General features: G+C 49.4%; 1 protein-coding gene across 2 annotated transcripts; it reads left to right on the top strand.

The window, feature by feature from the left end:
- Positions 1 to 457: 457 nt before the first annotated feature.
- On the top strand, positions 458 to 16059 carry TMEM169 (transmembrane protein 169). 2 transcript variants are annotated; one of them, XM_029605121.1, is made up of 3 exons: positions 458 to 528; positions 9556 to 10011; positions 12819 to 16059. In XM_029605121.1, the coding sequence occupies exons 2-3, from the start codon at positions 9693 to 9695 to the stop codon at positions 13439 to 13441; spliced, it is 942 nt and encodes a 313-aa protein (XP_029460981.1). In that variant the 5' UTR covers positions 458 to 528; positions 9556 to 9692; the 3' UTR covers positions 13442 to 16059. The 2 variants fall into 2 exon arrangements, with proteins under 2 accessions (XP_029460981.1, XP_029460980.1); XM_029605120.1 differs by having other exon boundaries at positions 472 to 539.
- Positions 16060 to 16312: the final 253 nt, after the last annotated feature.

The following is a 16312-nucleotide window of genomic DNA, read 5'->3' as shown; positions in this document are numbered from 1 at the left end:
TAACCAATAAGCTTTGATGCAACTGCAACATCGCACTTTGTTTTGATGGTGGGAGGAGGGGAATTGGATTCAGATGACAACCAACTTGGGCCCCGATTTTTACGGTGTGAGCTACTGATAATGCAGACATAAAGGAAAAGGCATAAAACTGCTTCTATGGGCAAGTCCAAAAGCAAAGCACATCCAGCAGTATTGTCTGCATTGTCATGAAGGCTCCTCCCCCAGTGAAGTTGTTGCGCTGTTAATAAGGAAGATTTTGGAGGCAACCTGCAGGGAGCGGCAGCTGGGCAGACTGCAGGGACCCGTTTGCACTTTTTCTGCTGTCAGTACGAAGTAGAAAGGGGGAGATGGGAAGGGCAGGATGAGGGAGGGCGGCCCCTTACGGTTCTGCGCCCGCCCTTCCGCGGCTTGTGGGCGTGGCCGGGCGCCGTGAGGTCACGGGCCTGGGCGTGGCCCTGGCGGGGTAGCCGCTTTCGGGCTGGGCTGGCGGGGAGACAGCGGCTCGTGGCTGCCGGCCGGGGAGCGCAGGTGAGACCGAGGTGGGTTTGTTTGGCAGCGATTTTGCGCGCGCATGCCGGCAGAGGTACCGAGACGTCTCCTGTGCTTCCTGGGAGCTGAGCTATCGCTCCGCGCCTGCAGGGGGGGGGGCGAACCGGCTTCTTTTGGGTGGCCGCTGTCCAGGGCGCTCTGCATGCATCGCTTTGTGCAGACGCCGTTGCATTTTACCGGGGATTGCGTGCGACGTGGCAGGGAGAATCCCGGGGACCCACGGGACGGGGTCTGTCCGAGGAGGCGGAATTGGGCAGCCCCCGGTTCGGACTCTGCTGGTCTATTCTTAGATTCATTTTTCCTTCCTTGGAGCTCCTCCTTTCTTTCCGGTTCCCTGCTAAAGTGCGGCGTCCCCCCTTTCTTCTGTCTGGCTCGCAGCAATCTCGGGCCATCGACGGCGTCTTTCCCAAAGCCTGGAGAGCTGCTGATTGCTTTACTGGGCTCGGGGGATTCAGGATGGATGTGGAGCGATGCACAGTTTGCATCATCTGACATTTTATTAACGCTGTAACATTTTCAGCCCATGAATAAATTATAGGAATTCCCAGTCCTCTGGCATAGTCCTAATTGCTTAGCTGTGAAAATCTAATTTAGTTTAATTCTGAAATGTAACATTCTGTGATTCACCTAAAGCAGGCAACCCTGCAGTTTTTCTTGGCATTTTTTTTTTTAACAGGGGTTATTTTTATATATTAAAAAAGATCGCTCATACAGATAAGTCAGACAAAATCGATATCTCCTATTGTTGTCTGGCCATATTTATTTTAAAACCATGCACTCTGTCAACAAGTGAAATACTTAAAAAAAAAAAATCCATAAAATGAGCTGAAATTGGTTTGTAAGATGGAATGAGAAACATAAAGAACTCTTCATAGTGGAAGATGTATTCTTTATATGCACAATTCACACTGGCTTGGTTTTTCTTTGAGGATTACAGATGTTGAGGCTTTGCACAATAAACAGATTCCTGCATCACAGGGTTTGTAATTGAAGTTTTAGGAAGCTGCTAGGTGAAGTGGGTCTTAGGTTTTCTTTGTTTTTTTTTTACATTCCTATTTCATAAGAACATAAGAAATTGCCATGCTGGATTAGACCAAGGGTCCATCGAGCCCAGCATCCTGTTTCCAACAGAGGCCAAATCAGGCCACAAGAACCCAAACACCAAGAAGATCCCATGCTACTCATGCAATTAATAGCAGTGGCTATTCCTTAAGGGGTACATTAAAAAAAAAAAAAGCATGAGCGCGTACTTTTGTTCGCGCACCAGGCGTAAACAAAAGTATGCCGGATTTCAATAGATATGTGCGTAGCCGTGCGTATCTTTTAAAATCCGGGGTCGATGTGCGCAAGGGGGTGCACATTTGTGCACCTTGCGTGCGCCGAGCACTGCGCACGCTGCCCGTTCCCTCCGAGGAACTTTCCTTCCGCCACCTTCCCCTCTCTTCCCCTATCTAACCCACCCCCCAGCCCTACCTAAATCCCCCTCCTAATCTTTATCCAGGAAGTTACACCAGCCTCCGGGCAGTCGTAACTTGCGAGCGCCGAATGTTTGCTGGCGTGGCAGGCCCCGACACAGGCCGCTGTGTCGGGACACTCGGCCACACCCCGGACCGCCGCCATGTTCCCGAACACACCCCTGAGCCAACACCACACCCCCTGGCCATGCCCCCAAACCGCCCCTTTTTGCAAGCCCCAGGACATACGCGCGTCCCGGGGCTTGTGCGCGCCGCCGAGCCTATGCAAAATAGGCTTGGTGCGCGCAGGGGCAGATTTCCTCAGGTTACGCACGTAGCCTTTGAAAATCTGCCCATAAGTAAACTTGATTAATTGCAGGTAATGGACTTCTCCTCCAAGAACTTATCCAAACCTTTTTTGAACCCAGCTACACTAACTGCACTAACCACATCCTCTGGTAATGAATTCCAGAGCTTAATTGTGCATTGAGTGAAAAATAATTTTCTCCTATTAGTCTTAAATGTGCTACTTGCTAACTTCATGGAATGCCCCCTAGTCTTCCTATTATCCAAAAGTGTAAATAACCAATTCACATCTATTCGTTCAAGACCTCTCATGATCTTAAAGACCTCTATCATATTCCCCCTCAGCTGTCTCTTTTCCAAGCTGAACAGCCCTAAACTCTTCAGCCTTTCCTCATAGGGGAGCTGTTCCATCCCCTTTATCATTTGATTTCAGTGTTTATCTTTTTCCTATAGGATATGGAAATGGTTAACCATCACTTCTAAGACTGAGAATGTGTTAAAGGGGTTAAAGGGTCACTGTCAAGGATAGTAAATGTAAAATTGTTATGCCAATAAAGGAATCTGAATCTAATAGTTCTGGAAGATGTGTAATAGAAGATTAATAATTCTAGGCAGATTGAAGCAACTCAGCAGAATGGGCCAGTCCTGCTGCTTCAGTTTGCATATCCTTCCTTCAGTGCTGTCGACAAATATCGGCAGTTTTCAGATTCACATTTTTATCATCTTTTGACAGTGTCCTTTTCTAGGTAGCCATGGCCTTGATTAGCTCTTAGGAGACCCCGTGATTACATTAGAATCAGGTCTGCAGCCACACCTGCTCCCCCCACCCCCAGTGTTTGCTGTGCTACTGCGGACCCCCATCGTCCCTGCTGTGCATCGACAGGATAAGGAGACTCAGAATGCACCCTGGGCTCCAGCTTAGCCTCTGGGCCCTGCATTCTGAATGGCTCTTGTGACAGGTTTGGACTTCACTCTGGCTCTCTGGAGAAGAGCGGTGTACATGTCTGCAGCTGGAGTGGGATGTGCCCCCAGAATGGTACTCGTGGATCCGGTAGATTCCGGCTGCTGCGCCAGACCCTAGAATGTCCACAGCAGGGGCTTAGACTGCTTACACTCTTCAGTTGTCACCTACGTCTGTGGAGGTTGTACCATCCTGATTGTGTCTCTCGGCAGCCCCCACCACCACCACCAACTCAGAAGAGATGGGAGTGAAAGTCCCTCCAGGTTCTCAGAAGCAAATGATTAGTAAAGTCCATCATGAAACTCCTCAGGAAATTGGTGTTCTGTTGTCAAACTGGTTAAAGGGTAGGAAACAGAGCTGGACTGTTGGAGTGCCCCGGAGATCTGCGCTGTTTGACACATTCATTCATGATCTGAAAAAGAGAGCAATAGGTGAGGTGATCAGATATGCAGGTAATACGATTAGTGAGTGGAGTTCAACATGAGCTGATTGTGAGGAATTGTAGGAGGTTCTTGCCAGGCTTTGTAGATGATGTATCCTGAATCCAGGGTTCTATGGATTTTAATGTACATGCTTTTTATACTTTTTGCTAACAGCACAAGACGGTCAATGAAGTTTGCACAAATAATGGGCATATAAAATTTAATGTGGACAAGCGCAAAGTGATGCAGGTGGGGAAAAATAACTACAGCTACACAATCGGGCCGATACAGTAAAGTGCGCTCAGGTCGAGCGCACTGTTAGCCCCCGTTTGGCCGCACGTTTTAGATGCGCTATTTTTAGCCCTTATACAGTAAGGGGTAATAGCGCGTGGGAAAATGCGCGGCCAAGCCGCCCCCCCCCCCCCCCCCGAAACTAAGCCGGCACTGGAAAAGTGTGCAGAAAAAACTGCTTTTCTGTACACCCTTCGACTTAATATCATAGCGATATTAAGTCGGAGGCCCCAAAATGATTAAAAAAAAGATGGATGCTCAGTTTTGCCGGTGTCCGTTTTCCGAACCCATGGCTGTCAGCGGGTTCGACAACTCACGCGAGTAAAATTAAGCGTCTGCTGTCAAACCCGCTGACAGCCACCGCATCTGTCAAAAAGGAGGCGCTAGGGACGCGCTACTGTCCCCTAGCGCCTCCTTTTTACCGCGGGCCCTAATTTATATACCTTGGCTTCCTGATTCGCACGCCCAGGAGAGTGGCCTGGGCGCTCGCTGGCTCTCCCGCAAGGTTTTCTGGATCGGCCTGAATGCTGGGTTCTATAATCAGGAATCGCCATCCAAGAAAAGGATCTGGGAACCATTGTGCACGAAGCACTGAAATCCTCAGCTCGGCGTGCAGCAGTGGTCCAGAAAGCAAATAGCATATTAGGAATTATTTAAAAAGGAAAAAAAGTGGAACTGGGAATATCCTGGTGCCTCTGTTAATCCATGGCGCGACTGCACCTAGAGTATTGTGTGCGGGTTCTGGTCACCCCCTTCTCAGAAAAACACATAGAGGAACTAGAAAAGGTACAGAGGAGGGCAACCAGAATGCTAAAGGGGAGGAGATAGCTATGATGTGAGGCTACATAGGTGAGTCGGGGATAAGATGGAGGTCTATAAAATCATGTCTTGGATGGACCAACCTACAGTGGGGGTGCGATCGGCCCTGAGTGATGGCTGGGAAGTCTGTGGCCACGAGTGGAGCCCATTCCGCTCGTGGCAGAAGAAGAGGGAGGCCTCTGGGCCCCGAGTGGTGCCCCTGTGCGCTTACGAGTCTGGAAGTGGCATCTGCCCAGGCTTTTCTTCTTCCCACTTGCGCAGCCCGGAAGTGGAAGAAGCGGTAGGTTGGCGTGGGTGGGGAAAAAGGAAAAGTCATGCAGTTGCTGCCCGACGCAGAAGATCAGAGCGTGTCTCTGGTCGCAGCAACAGCGCTGTCCCCCCTCCCCCCACCGCAAGTGCGGGAAGCAGAGCCGCACCAGTCCCCGCGCAGCCTCAAGAAAAATGAAGAGACCCCGTCTGTCGCGAGGGCTGAAGGAGGAAGCTGCAGCTGTGCTTCTGACGGGGAGTGGGGTAGGAAGTGAGAGAGAGTGTGTGTGTGTGTGAGAGAGGGAGCCTGTGTGAAATCTGGAGGGTGGCTAATGTAACCCCAATATTTAAAAAGGGCTCCAGGGGCGATCCAGGAAACTACAGACCAGTTAGCCTGACTTTAGTGCCAGGAAAAATAGTGGAAAGTGTTCTAAACATCAAAATCACAGAACATATAGAAAGACATGGTTTAATGGAACAAAGTCAGCATGGCTTTACCCAGGGCAAGTCTTGCCTCACAAATCTGCTTCACTTTTTTGAAGGAGTTAATAAACATGTGGATAAAGGTGAACCGGTAGATGTAGTATACTTGGATTTTCAGAAGGTATTTGACAAGGTTCCTCATGAGAGGCTTCTAGGAAAAGTAAAAAGTCATGGGATAGGTGGCGATGTCCTTTCGTGGATTGCAAACTTGCTAAAAGACAGGAAACAGAGAGTAGGATTAAATGGACAATTTTCTCAGTGGAAGGGAGTGGACAGTGGAGTGCCTCAGGGATCTGTATTGGGACCCTTACTGTTCAATATATTTATAAATGATCCGGAAAGAAATACGACGAGTGAGGTAATCAAATTTGCAGATGATATAAAATTGTTCAGAGTAGTTAAATCACAAGCAGATTGTGATAAATTGCAGGAAGACCTTGTGAGACTGGAAAATTGGGCATCCAAATGGCAGATGAAATTTAATATGGACAAGTGCAAGATGATGCATATAGGGAAAAATAACCCATGCTATAGTTACACAATGTTAGGTTCCATATTAGGTGCTACTACCCAAGAAAGAGACCTAGGCGTCATAGTAGATAACACATTGAAATCATCGGCTCAGTGTCCTGCGGCAGTCAAAAAAGCAAACAGAATGCTGGGAATTATTAGAAAGGGAATGGTGAATAAAACGGAAAATGTCATAATGCCTCTGTATCGCTCCATGGTGAGACCTCACCTTGAATACTGTGTACAATTCTGGTTGCCGCATCTCAAAAAAACATTTATAGTTGCGATGGAGAAGGTACAGAGAAGGGCGACCAAATTGATGAAGGGAATGGAACAGCTCCCCAAGAGGAAAGACTAAAGAGGTTAGGACTTTCAGCTTGGAGAAGAGACGACTGAGGGAGGATATGATAGAGATGTTTAAAATCATGAGGTCTAGAACGGGTAGATGTGAATCGGTTATTTACTCTTTCGGATAATAGACTAGAGGGCACGCCATGAAGTTAGCATGGGGCACATTTAAAACTAATCGGAGAAAGTTCTTTTTTCACTCAATGCACAATTAAACTCTGGAATTTGTTGCCAGAGGATGTGGTTAGTGCAGTTAGTGTAGCTGTGTTTAAAAAAGGTTTGGATACGTCCTTGGAGGAGAAGTCCATTACCTGCTATTAATTAAGTTGACTTAGAAATTAGCCACTGCTATTACTAGCAACGGTAACATGGAATAGACTTAATTTTTGGGTACTTGCCAGGTTCTTATGGCCTGGATTGGCCTCTGTTGGAAACAGGATGCTGGGCTTGATGGACCCTTGGTCTGACCCAGTATGACATGTTCTTATGAGGGGGTCTGGAGATCACTGGGGGCTGGATTCACTTCTCCAGCGGGTTTGACAGCCGACGCTCAATTTTATCTGCGTCTGTTCTCGAACCCGCAGTCAGCTATGCGTTCGGAAAACGGGTGCTGGCAAAATTGAGCGTTCGTCTTGCAACCTGTGGGCCGCGGGCAGATTTTTAATTTAATTTTTTTCATTTTTGATAAAAAAAATTTATTTTTTTTAAATATTTGGGGCCCCTGACTTAATATTGCTATGATATTAAGTCAGAGGGTGTACTGTTTTTTTTTTGTGCTTTTAAGTACACTTTCTTGGTGCCGGCCGAAATTAACGCCTCTTTGGGTAGGAGTTAATTTCTGCGAGTAAAATGTGGGGCTTGGCTGCACATTTTGCTTTCTGTATTGTGCGTGAATGACTAATAGGCTCATGAACATGCATTTGCATGTTGCGGGCGCTATTAGTTTTTGGGGGGGGGGGGGGGGTTGGCCGCGTGTTTGCCACTGTATAAGGGGTAAAAGTAGGGCGTGGAAAACGCACAGCCAAACCCGGGCTAACAGTGCACTCCGCCTGCTAATCTCCACAGAACAGCCCTCTTTGCTGTGGCTGCTGCAGGATCACTCTCCCCCCCTCCTCCCCTGTTCCCTGAACACTGCCTGGGAGGGGAGGAGTAGGAAACAGAGGGCTGAAAGGCAGTAAATCTTCAGCCAGCCTAGGCCCCGGCCGAGTGAGCTTACTGACAAATCCGGGCCGCAGTCTGTCTGCTAGCAGTGAATTTAACAAAACGATTCTCATTCCTGTGTTTGTACGCAGCTTGTGTTTTTCACATTAGGAGTCTGAGTTTCTGTCTGCCATGCCCTAGGCCAGGCAGCTTGGGCTCCTCTGCCAGACTGTGGTAGCTGAAGACATTTGGCCCTGAACACCCCCCCGCAGAGAGCGCTGCCTGATCCTGGCCCCGGGCTGCCCCCACTTCCGGCAGCTGGGGTAGAGTAAAGTGGCCGGCCAGGCAATGCTCTCTGCCTCTGAGCAGCAGGAGGAAGGGGGCGGAGTCTCAGTGCCACAGGGCAAAACCATCCTACAAAATCTGCTGCCTGTTTCCCCATCCAAGACTTCCCTGTCGGACTTCCATTAACATAAGAACATGCCATACTGGGTCAGACCAAGGGTCCATCAAGCCCAGCATCCTGAAGGGGCCGCACGAAGACAGGACTGAGAATCATTTTGTCTCGGTGCCTCCAAAAAAAAAAAAAAAAAGCAAACTTGAGTGTCACTCAGAGCAGGAAGGAAGTTGACGAGAGAGAGAGAGAGACTGCTTGGAGATTCCCTGCAACGGAGGAAGAGAGAGACCACCCCAGCCCAGTGCCCTGCAACCCCCAGTTAGAGCTGGATCGAGCGCATCAAACCTCTTGCTCTCTTCAATGATCCCTGTCCTCTCTCTCACTCCTGCAATCCAATCCTTTCTCCACCCCCTGATATTATCTCCCTCTCCACCTCACCTCCCCTGGCTGGAGCCCTGGTGTAAAATCTTATGATTCATAAGGCGAGCCTGGCACAGAGCAGCAGGGGAGACTGGCGCAGTATTAAGCACCACTCCTCTGTCAGCCTGGGAGGGAACAGAGAATATATTGGGGATCAGAGAGAAGGCTGAGTATTGGGGGGGGGGGGGGGGGAGCACAGAGGTCCAGAGAGGAAGTGAGTACTGGGGCAGAGGGAAGGTGGAGAGATCCTGGTATGGGGGGAGGGTGATGGAGAAGGAGACAGGACCAGGAAGATGGGGGGGGGGGGGGGGGGGAGTATGAGGAAGAAGGATAGAGGGCTCCGGCTGGGGCTAGGATGAAGGAAAAGCAGAGGGGAGCCTGGATTGGGGAGAGGTTGATGGGAGGAGAGAGGACTGGGAATGGGGAGGGGGAGGAGAGAGGGGGACCTTGAATTGGAAGAGAGAAAGCCAGGGAGATAATGGAGGAGAAAGCTAAGGGGCAATGGAGAAAGGAGGGGAAGAGGACAGAGAGAAAAGGAAGCAGAAGAGACCGAACTGAAAGAATGAGGAGCAAAGATTGAGAAAAAAGAGATGCAGGAGCCAGAAAACAAAGAATTGTTGAGCTTTTCTTGTCTTGTGGAGAGCAGAAGTGAACTAACTGCAGTGTAAAGTGTGCTGAGGCCCTGAGCTGGCTGACTGGAGGCTTTGCTGGTGCGTCCCTGCTCCATGGGGTTTCAGCTCTTGATCTTTGAGTGCATTTTTCTCTGGAGTGGGCAGAAGCGTCTCTGACTACGCTGTAATGGCATTTTCAGAGGTCGCTAGGTGAGCGCAGAGCAGAGAAGCGTAACATCAAAAGGGACAAGCCCTAGCGAGGTGGTGTCCTGCCAGACCTCAGCTTCTGGGGGCTGGAAAAGGGCGGACGGCATGGATTGCGTAGTAGGTTCACAATCTCACACACACACACACACACACACACACACATGTCCCTCTCTGGTCACAGCCGTCGCTCTGATCTCGCTCTGCCTCCTCGGTTCAGAGCGATCGCACCTCTGTCCCTTACTGGGAGGGGACTCCGATCGCGCCACGCCCATCACGCCCGGGCTCTGGCCTCTCTGGGTGTGACGGTGCTCGCGCAGCATCTGCAGTGTCCGGCTTCCCTTCTGTGGCTTCCATTTTTCTAACCACCATTCTTTCCCTTCCACCCCCTTAGGCGGAGAGGAGGTTGTGTCGGATCCCATGGCTGACCGGAAGCCACAGCCGGCGGCTGGACGCCGGGGAAGCGTCCGCATGATGCGTGCCGCGCCAGGGCGGCGCCGCGCCTGAGATCCGGAGGAGGTGGTGGGGGGGATGCAGACCGAAACGCCCCGCGGCGATGCGGCGATGGAGGGGGAGGAGGAAGCGGCACAGGACGGAATCAGGAGCGCCCCGCACAGCCCCCTCCGAGGCTCCCCGCGCAAAGCTGCCGCGGCCAGCGCTGCGGCCTCCTTCGAGGGCGAAGCCACGGTGCAGAGGAAAAAAAGGAGAAAGAAGGAGCCCCGGCCAGAGTCCATCATAGTGTACCGGTCCGAGAGCGACAAACTGGAGGAGGAGCAGGCGGAGCAGGAAGGAGGGGAGAGAAGCACGGAGGAGGAGGGGTCCAAGTTCCTGGGCGGCCAGGAGGCAGATGGTAAGGTGCCTGCAGAGTCGGCAGAGAAATCTGTGCGGCCAAGGCAGACGGTGTCTGCGTCAGTGCTGTACAATCTCGCTCTGTCCCTTCCTCAAGCAGAAATCAAGGTCAGGAAACCAGTGGCAGTGATAAGCTTAATCCAGTAGAAACGTTAATACCTGTGCAATGAGCTTTTCCAGAGCTGGGCTCCCTTCGTCAGATCAGTAAAGGAGCCACGGATGACGGGAGCTGCTCACCAGAAAGAAGGTTTCGCCTACAGGTTTTCACTGACCTTGATTTCTGCGTAGCCCAGTGGACTAATAGTATTTATGTATTGATAGCCACATAATGAGGTGAATAAAAGCCATAAATCCTTAGGGGTGAGATTACAGGTGTAGAGATGCGCCACAGTGGTCCTGTCTCAGTAGGGTTAAATATTTGAGCTAGGGCAGGGTTAAGATCTAAGACCTAGTGGGCATAGAATAAAATGCGCTGGTGTTCAGAAGTCTGAATTCCCTGAGTGTGAAGCAGTAGCCCGGGCCTGCTCCCTAGTTTGCGGGAAGGCCAGACAGCAAAATACTGGCAGCACCAACACTCCTGAATTAATCAAGCTCCTCTTCTTTTTTTTTTTTTTGTTTAAAATCAATGCCGAAAGTGTGGCTTTATATTTTATAGAGATGTTACAAAAATATATATTGAGGAGCTTGATGAATGTTGTGCTTTGGCACTCTGATACCTCTCATGCAGACTTTGCTGCTTATGCATACGTTTTGTATCGAGACTCGTGTTTAAGCAGAAAATGTACCTAGCAATTGGTGCTATTGAACCGAAACATTTTTATCCATGCGGTCAACACCCAAGTGATGGAGTAATCGACACTGATCTTGTCTTCTGCTGCTCTGAGGCCTCTGGGTAAGCAAATTATTCAGATTAACCTGGTTCCTAGAACCAAAATATTCATGAGTTATATTTGAATTCCCAGAGCTTCTTTGGAGAGCTGAGAAGCACTGCTTTTACAGGTCTTGAGAGACCGGTTGGTTGTCACTTACCTGCTGTCATCTATGGTTTGTCAAGAATGTGGCATGGCAGCTAATTAATGTGCTAAATATCCGCAAAGTGCCCCATGGAAGCAGCTTTGAGGGACCTGCACAATTGCAGAGTACGCAGCTACTTGGACCGTGCGCGGTTTACGCTCATTAATTTTCTGAATAAAACTATATGGGGAGTTCCTCGTTTAAAACAAGCACGCGTGAAGTCCGTGCACTACCAGCGTCCGTGCGCTCTGCACCTGGGGCGGTAGGGGAGAGTGTAAATAGCGCGCACACTTTTGAAAATCCCCATCGGATGCACCGTTCTTCCCCTCCCCCCCCAGCACACCCCCTGGGAACGCCTTTTTATAGCCTGGGTAATTGCAGGTGTGCTAGGGAAATCTGCATAAATGTTTAGGCAGGCGGAGGAGGGTCTCTTTACCCAAAGAAAGGGCTTTGAAAATTGTCCTCCTAATATGCAGAGAAAACAGTTACATAGAGAGATCCCAATTCAGGATACTTTAAGAGTTCTCCTATGACAGCGGAGAAGGACCATATGGCCTGTCTTGTGTGCCCATCCTCACCCACTGCTCAGCTCTGCAGTCCCTACCACTCCCTCCGAAATCCCCCTCTGCTTGTCCCCCATGGTTTCTTGAAGTCACGTACTGTCCCTGTCTCCACCGCCTTCAGTGGGAGGCGCTTCCATGCATCCTCCACCCTCTCTGTAAAGAAATATTTCCTAAGGTTCCTCCTCAGTCTGTTCCCTTTCATCCTCATCTCATGGCCCCTCGTAGAGAGTCTCCTTTCTATTAAAAGAGGCGCTCACCTCCTGTGCATGGAAACCTTTGAGATATTTGAATGTCTCTATCATATCTCCCCTATCTTGCCTTTTGTGTAGGGTGTACATGTTTAGATCTTTCAGTCTGCTCTCATATGCTTTAGAATGAAGACCAGTGACCATTTTAGTAGCCTCCCTCGGGACAGCCTCCATCCTGTTTATATCCTATTGAAGGTGCGGTCTCCAGAATTATACACAGCATTCCAAGTGAGGTCTCACCAGGGACCTATGCAGGGGCAATATCACCTCCTGCTGACCGTTCCTCTCTCTATGCAGCCCAGCATCTTTCTGGCTTTTGTCGTCCCTTCATCCACCTTAAGATCCTCGGATACAATCGCCTCCAGACCCCGCTCTTCTTTTGTGCATAGAAGGATTTCACCCTCTATGCTGTACCGCTGCTTTGCCCAAATGCTTGACTCTGCCCTTGTTTTTAGCTTTAAATCTTAGCTGCCAGATCCTAGATCCCTCCTCGTGCTCTCCGCACCTTCCTGGCTGTGTAAAGCATGAGAAGGCAAGAGTTATATCCCTGCCAACATGGTAAAATTTCAGGCTCAAATATATATATTTTTTTTAAAGTTTGCAGTGAAAAATATCTTACAACAGGTTGATATGTGGAGTAAACACATGGGGATTAGAGACACCGACTTTATAAAACATAGACGGTATCCAAAGTCATGTAGTACTGCCCCTTTTAGCATTTCTCTATTTGTTCTGTGTTTCGGTTCAGGGGCACTTCACATGCAGTTTCTTTCTCCTCGTCCATGGCAATTCTGTGTGGAAATAATCATCAGTCGGCAGGGACCTGCTGTCGTCCTCCACGTAAACTGGTTAGCGGTTATCTGTGGCCACAGGAGCAGTACTTAGACAGGAGCAGACAGTTAAACGTTTTTACAAAATAAACAGTGACTGAGGGTGGGTGGGCGAAGCGAATTCACGGGACTGAGATTTTTCTGTGTCTGCAGGTGGATGGAACATACCGCTGGATAGCCGCTATGTGACCTTAACTGGGACCATCACTCGGGGCAAGAAGAAAGGCCAGATGGTGGACATCCACGTTACGTTAACCGAGAGAGAACTGCAGGAACTCACCAAATCCAAAGAGCCCTGTCCAGCCGAATCGGCCCGGGGGAAAAAGGCTTGCGAGGTTGGCTCGGAGAGGGGTCCCCATGTTCTGCTCTGGAGCATTCTGTGTATCCCGGTTGTCTTCGTCCTGTCCTTCGTGATCTCGTTTTACTACGGCACCATCACGTGGTACAACATCTTCCTGGTTTACAACGAGGAGAGGACTTTCTGGCACAAGATCTTCGTCTGCCCCTTTCTGATCATCCTCTACCCGCTTATCATCATGGCCGTGTCGTCGTCCCTGGGTCTGTACGCCGCGGCTGCCCAGATCTCCTGGGCCTTCGCGGAGTGGTGGCAGGCGGTGAAGGACCTGGAGAAGGGCTTCTGTGGCTGGCTGTGCAGCAAGCTGGGCCTGGAAGACTGTTCCCCCTACAGCGTGGTGGAGCTCCTGGATTCGGACGACGTCTCGGGCAGCCTCTCTGCAAAAGGTTCGGCCCAGGGTGTGGAGACTTCCGCAGTCTGATTCTTCAGATCCACTGCTAACCTGGACCTTGAACCCCAACACAACAGTCTTTTTCAGACTTTGATACACAAATAACACATCCTATGACCCAGTAGGCCCAGAAGGCTCTTCTACTTCCTCTATAAAAATCCATACATGCTGCTTGTGTAATCGTAGGGTAATGCACGCAGCTTATATGGGTTTTTGGGAGAGGAAACCCACTGTACAGTTTTTTCTTTTTTTTTTTAATTTAATGTAATTTTTTTAATAATGTGATATGCTGCTGATCTTTTTACAATGAGTGTCAGTGCAACTGCCCTGTGGCGCCACTCCGCGGAGTGGGCGTATGGAACAGAGGGAGCACGTCTGCATGGAGGAAAACTGAAGGTGCTTGAAACACGCGTGTGCGTGCCAAAAAGACCAAAAATCGAGAGACTTCGACAAGCTGATTTCCTTTCATTATGAAAAGTAGGTCCTAATGCACAGGGACGGTAACTTTCACGCCAGCGTGCGTGCGCCCAAGGCCATTTTAGATCATACGCGTGCATATGCACGCGTGTTATCACCGGGCTGCACGCACCTGCGTGCCAAATTTTAAGTAGGGGGGGGGTGCAAATCCCGCTTCTACCGCGTGGAGCGGGGGCTTTTAACAGGTTTGCGCTGCCGCCTCACCCAGTTTTACCCGTTCGTCCCCAAACCCTCCAGTTTAACCACCTTCACTCCTCCCCTCCCGTTAGCCCCAACCCTTAAAACCCTACCCATCTGCCTCGTTTTCTTTCTTTCTACTTTTTTTTTTTTAACTTGCACGTCCTCCAACGCAGAAGTAAAGTTAACGCGGCAGGGGGGCCTCGGCACACGCACGTCTCAGGTTCATGCCCCAAAACGCTCACCCCCGCCCCTTTTTTTTGAAAACTTCTCGGATGTGCGCGCTCCGCCACATCTGCGCTTATCTCGGCGGCTTTTAAAATCCGCTCGGCACGCTCAAGCCCAACATCTGTGCGCATCCCCTAATTAATGCAACACCGGGCTTCTAAAATTCCCCTTTTTGGCTTTTAAGTGCTGTGTGAATGCGACAAACGCTTAGTAAATCAGGTCTGTGGTGCGCTAAAGAGAAGACTGTAGTGAGGTTAGGGGGGGAGGATGTTTCGTTCAAACTCAGCTGCATGTGGTTTGGTCGTTCACCCTGTGACTCACCTCTGTGATTTGCAATTTCAGGTACCTTCTTCCTCGCCCCTGCACCTTTCTCTCCCCTCACCACCACCCCCCAAACACAGCCCCTGACTGGCCTCACCTTGGACCTTGCTAAAATACCTAAAAATAAGAAGGTGAAATGTAATCACTTCTCCAAAACTGCATCTGGTTTTCTCTTTTTTTAAATGTTGACATTATTTTGACTTTCCAAAGCATTGGACTGCTTCTAAAATAGTTACATGCAATTTTTTTCTGACATGTTAAAAAAAACAAACCAAAAAAACCCCAACAAACCAACCCTTGAATTTCCTCTGAGCTGCTGTCTGCAGGCTAAGACTTGTAGCAAGCCCTTGGCCAAGAACCAACCCAACTGCTTTAGGAGCCTCATCCTATATTCTGAGTGTAATAAAAGTAACTGCAATTTTACCCCCATGCCCCTCCATAACGCTAAGGACATAAGTTGCCATACTGGGTCAGACTGAGGGTCCATCAAGCCCAGCATCCTGTTTCCAACAGAGGCCAATCCAGGATCCAAGGACCTGGCAAGTACCCAAACACCAAGTCTAACCCATGCTAATCAACTCCACTTTATTGGGATTAAAATATCTCTTTCCCGTCTTCATCCCAACAGAATATTTCTTATCTTCTAGATTTTTCTGCCCTCTTGCTCCTTTGGTCTTCAGCCCAATCAAAATCAGCCTACAACTCCCCGTGCCTCCAGTCACAGCTACCCGAGCTTTACCCCCCCCCCCCCCCCCTTTTTATTTTACTTTCCTCTCGCTGTGCAGCCCAACCATGGCAGGGCTAAGTCCTGCAGTCGGGGACTGCGGCTCACAGCTCCTTCTGGAATCCAGCGTTTGTGCGTGCACATCCCACTCTGAGCATTAGGTGTCACTGTTGTACGGGGGGTGGCGCGATGCCCCAAGGCGCAAGAGGAGGACGGCTCGAGAAGTGGCTCCTGAATTTCCCGTGGCCAGCGGGCCTGCAGGACGTTTCGGCAGTGGCGTCGTGCACAGTTCGCGCTGCTGTCTGTGCTCCTCCCTGTCCACTCTACCACGCGTAGTCCTGGGCTGCTAGGACTAATGTCCAGATTAGCAGCTGGGGCTTGTTCCGTCGGTCGATAACGTGCTGCTGTTGACAGTAGCCAATAACCTAATAATTTCAAATGCTTGGTACTTGTTATTTATTTGGCACTTTAGTTATTTATTTATTTGCCACATATTTCCTACAGTGCTAAGTGACTGCACAGCAGATTAAACAAAAAAATACAAGAATAAATAAAATAAAAACAGAAAAATACCAAGATAAATAAGATAAAAATAGCAGAAATAAAAATATTAAAGTAAAACACCACAGGTGGACTTGCCCACTCAAAAGATTTTGTAAAGAGCAAGGCCTTACCATTATTTTGAAACTTAAAAAAAAAAAAAAATCTGGGCTCAACCAAACGAACCGAGGTAAATAATTCGATACCACCGGGCCAAGGCAAGAAAAAGCTCTCCACTTAGTGTGCACATACCTCAGCGTGCGAGAAGATGGTATCACCCATCATCATTCTTGTGAGGAGCATAATTCTGTGTCTGGAGTGTTCGAAGATAACTTAAAAACTGAGGACCCTTCATAAACACACAGACTTGTACAACAATATTACAATATAAAGGCGCATCTCTATAGCAGGGGTAATAGGGTCTCTTAGTCTTA

This window comes from Rhinatrema bivittatum, chromosome 6 (assembly GCF_901001135.1).
Source record: "Rhinatrema bivittatum chromosome 6, aRhiBiv1.1, whole genome shotgun sequence".
NCBI classification, from domain to species: domain Eukaryota; kingdom Metazoa; phylum Chordata; class Amphibia; order Gymnophiona; family Rhinatrematidae; genus Rhinatrema; species Rhinatrema bivittatum.
Note: the sequence above shows the minus strand (reverse complement) of the source record. Positions and strands in the feature narration are given on the sequence as shown.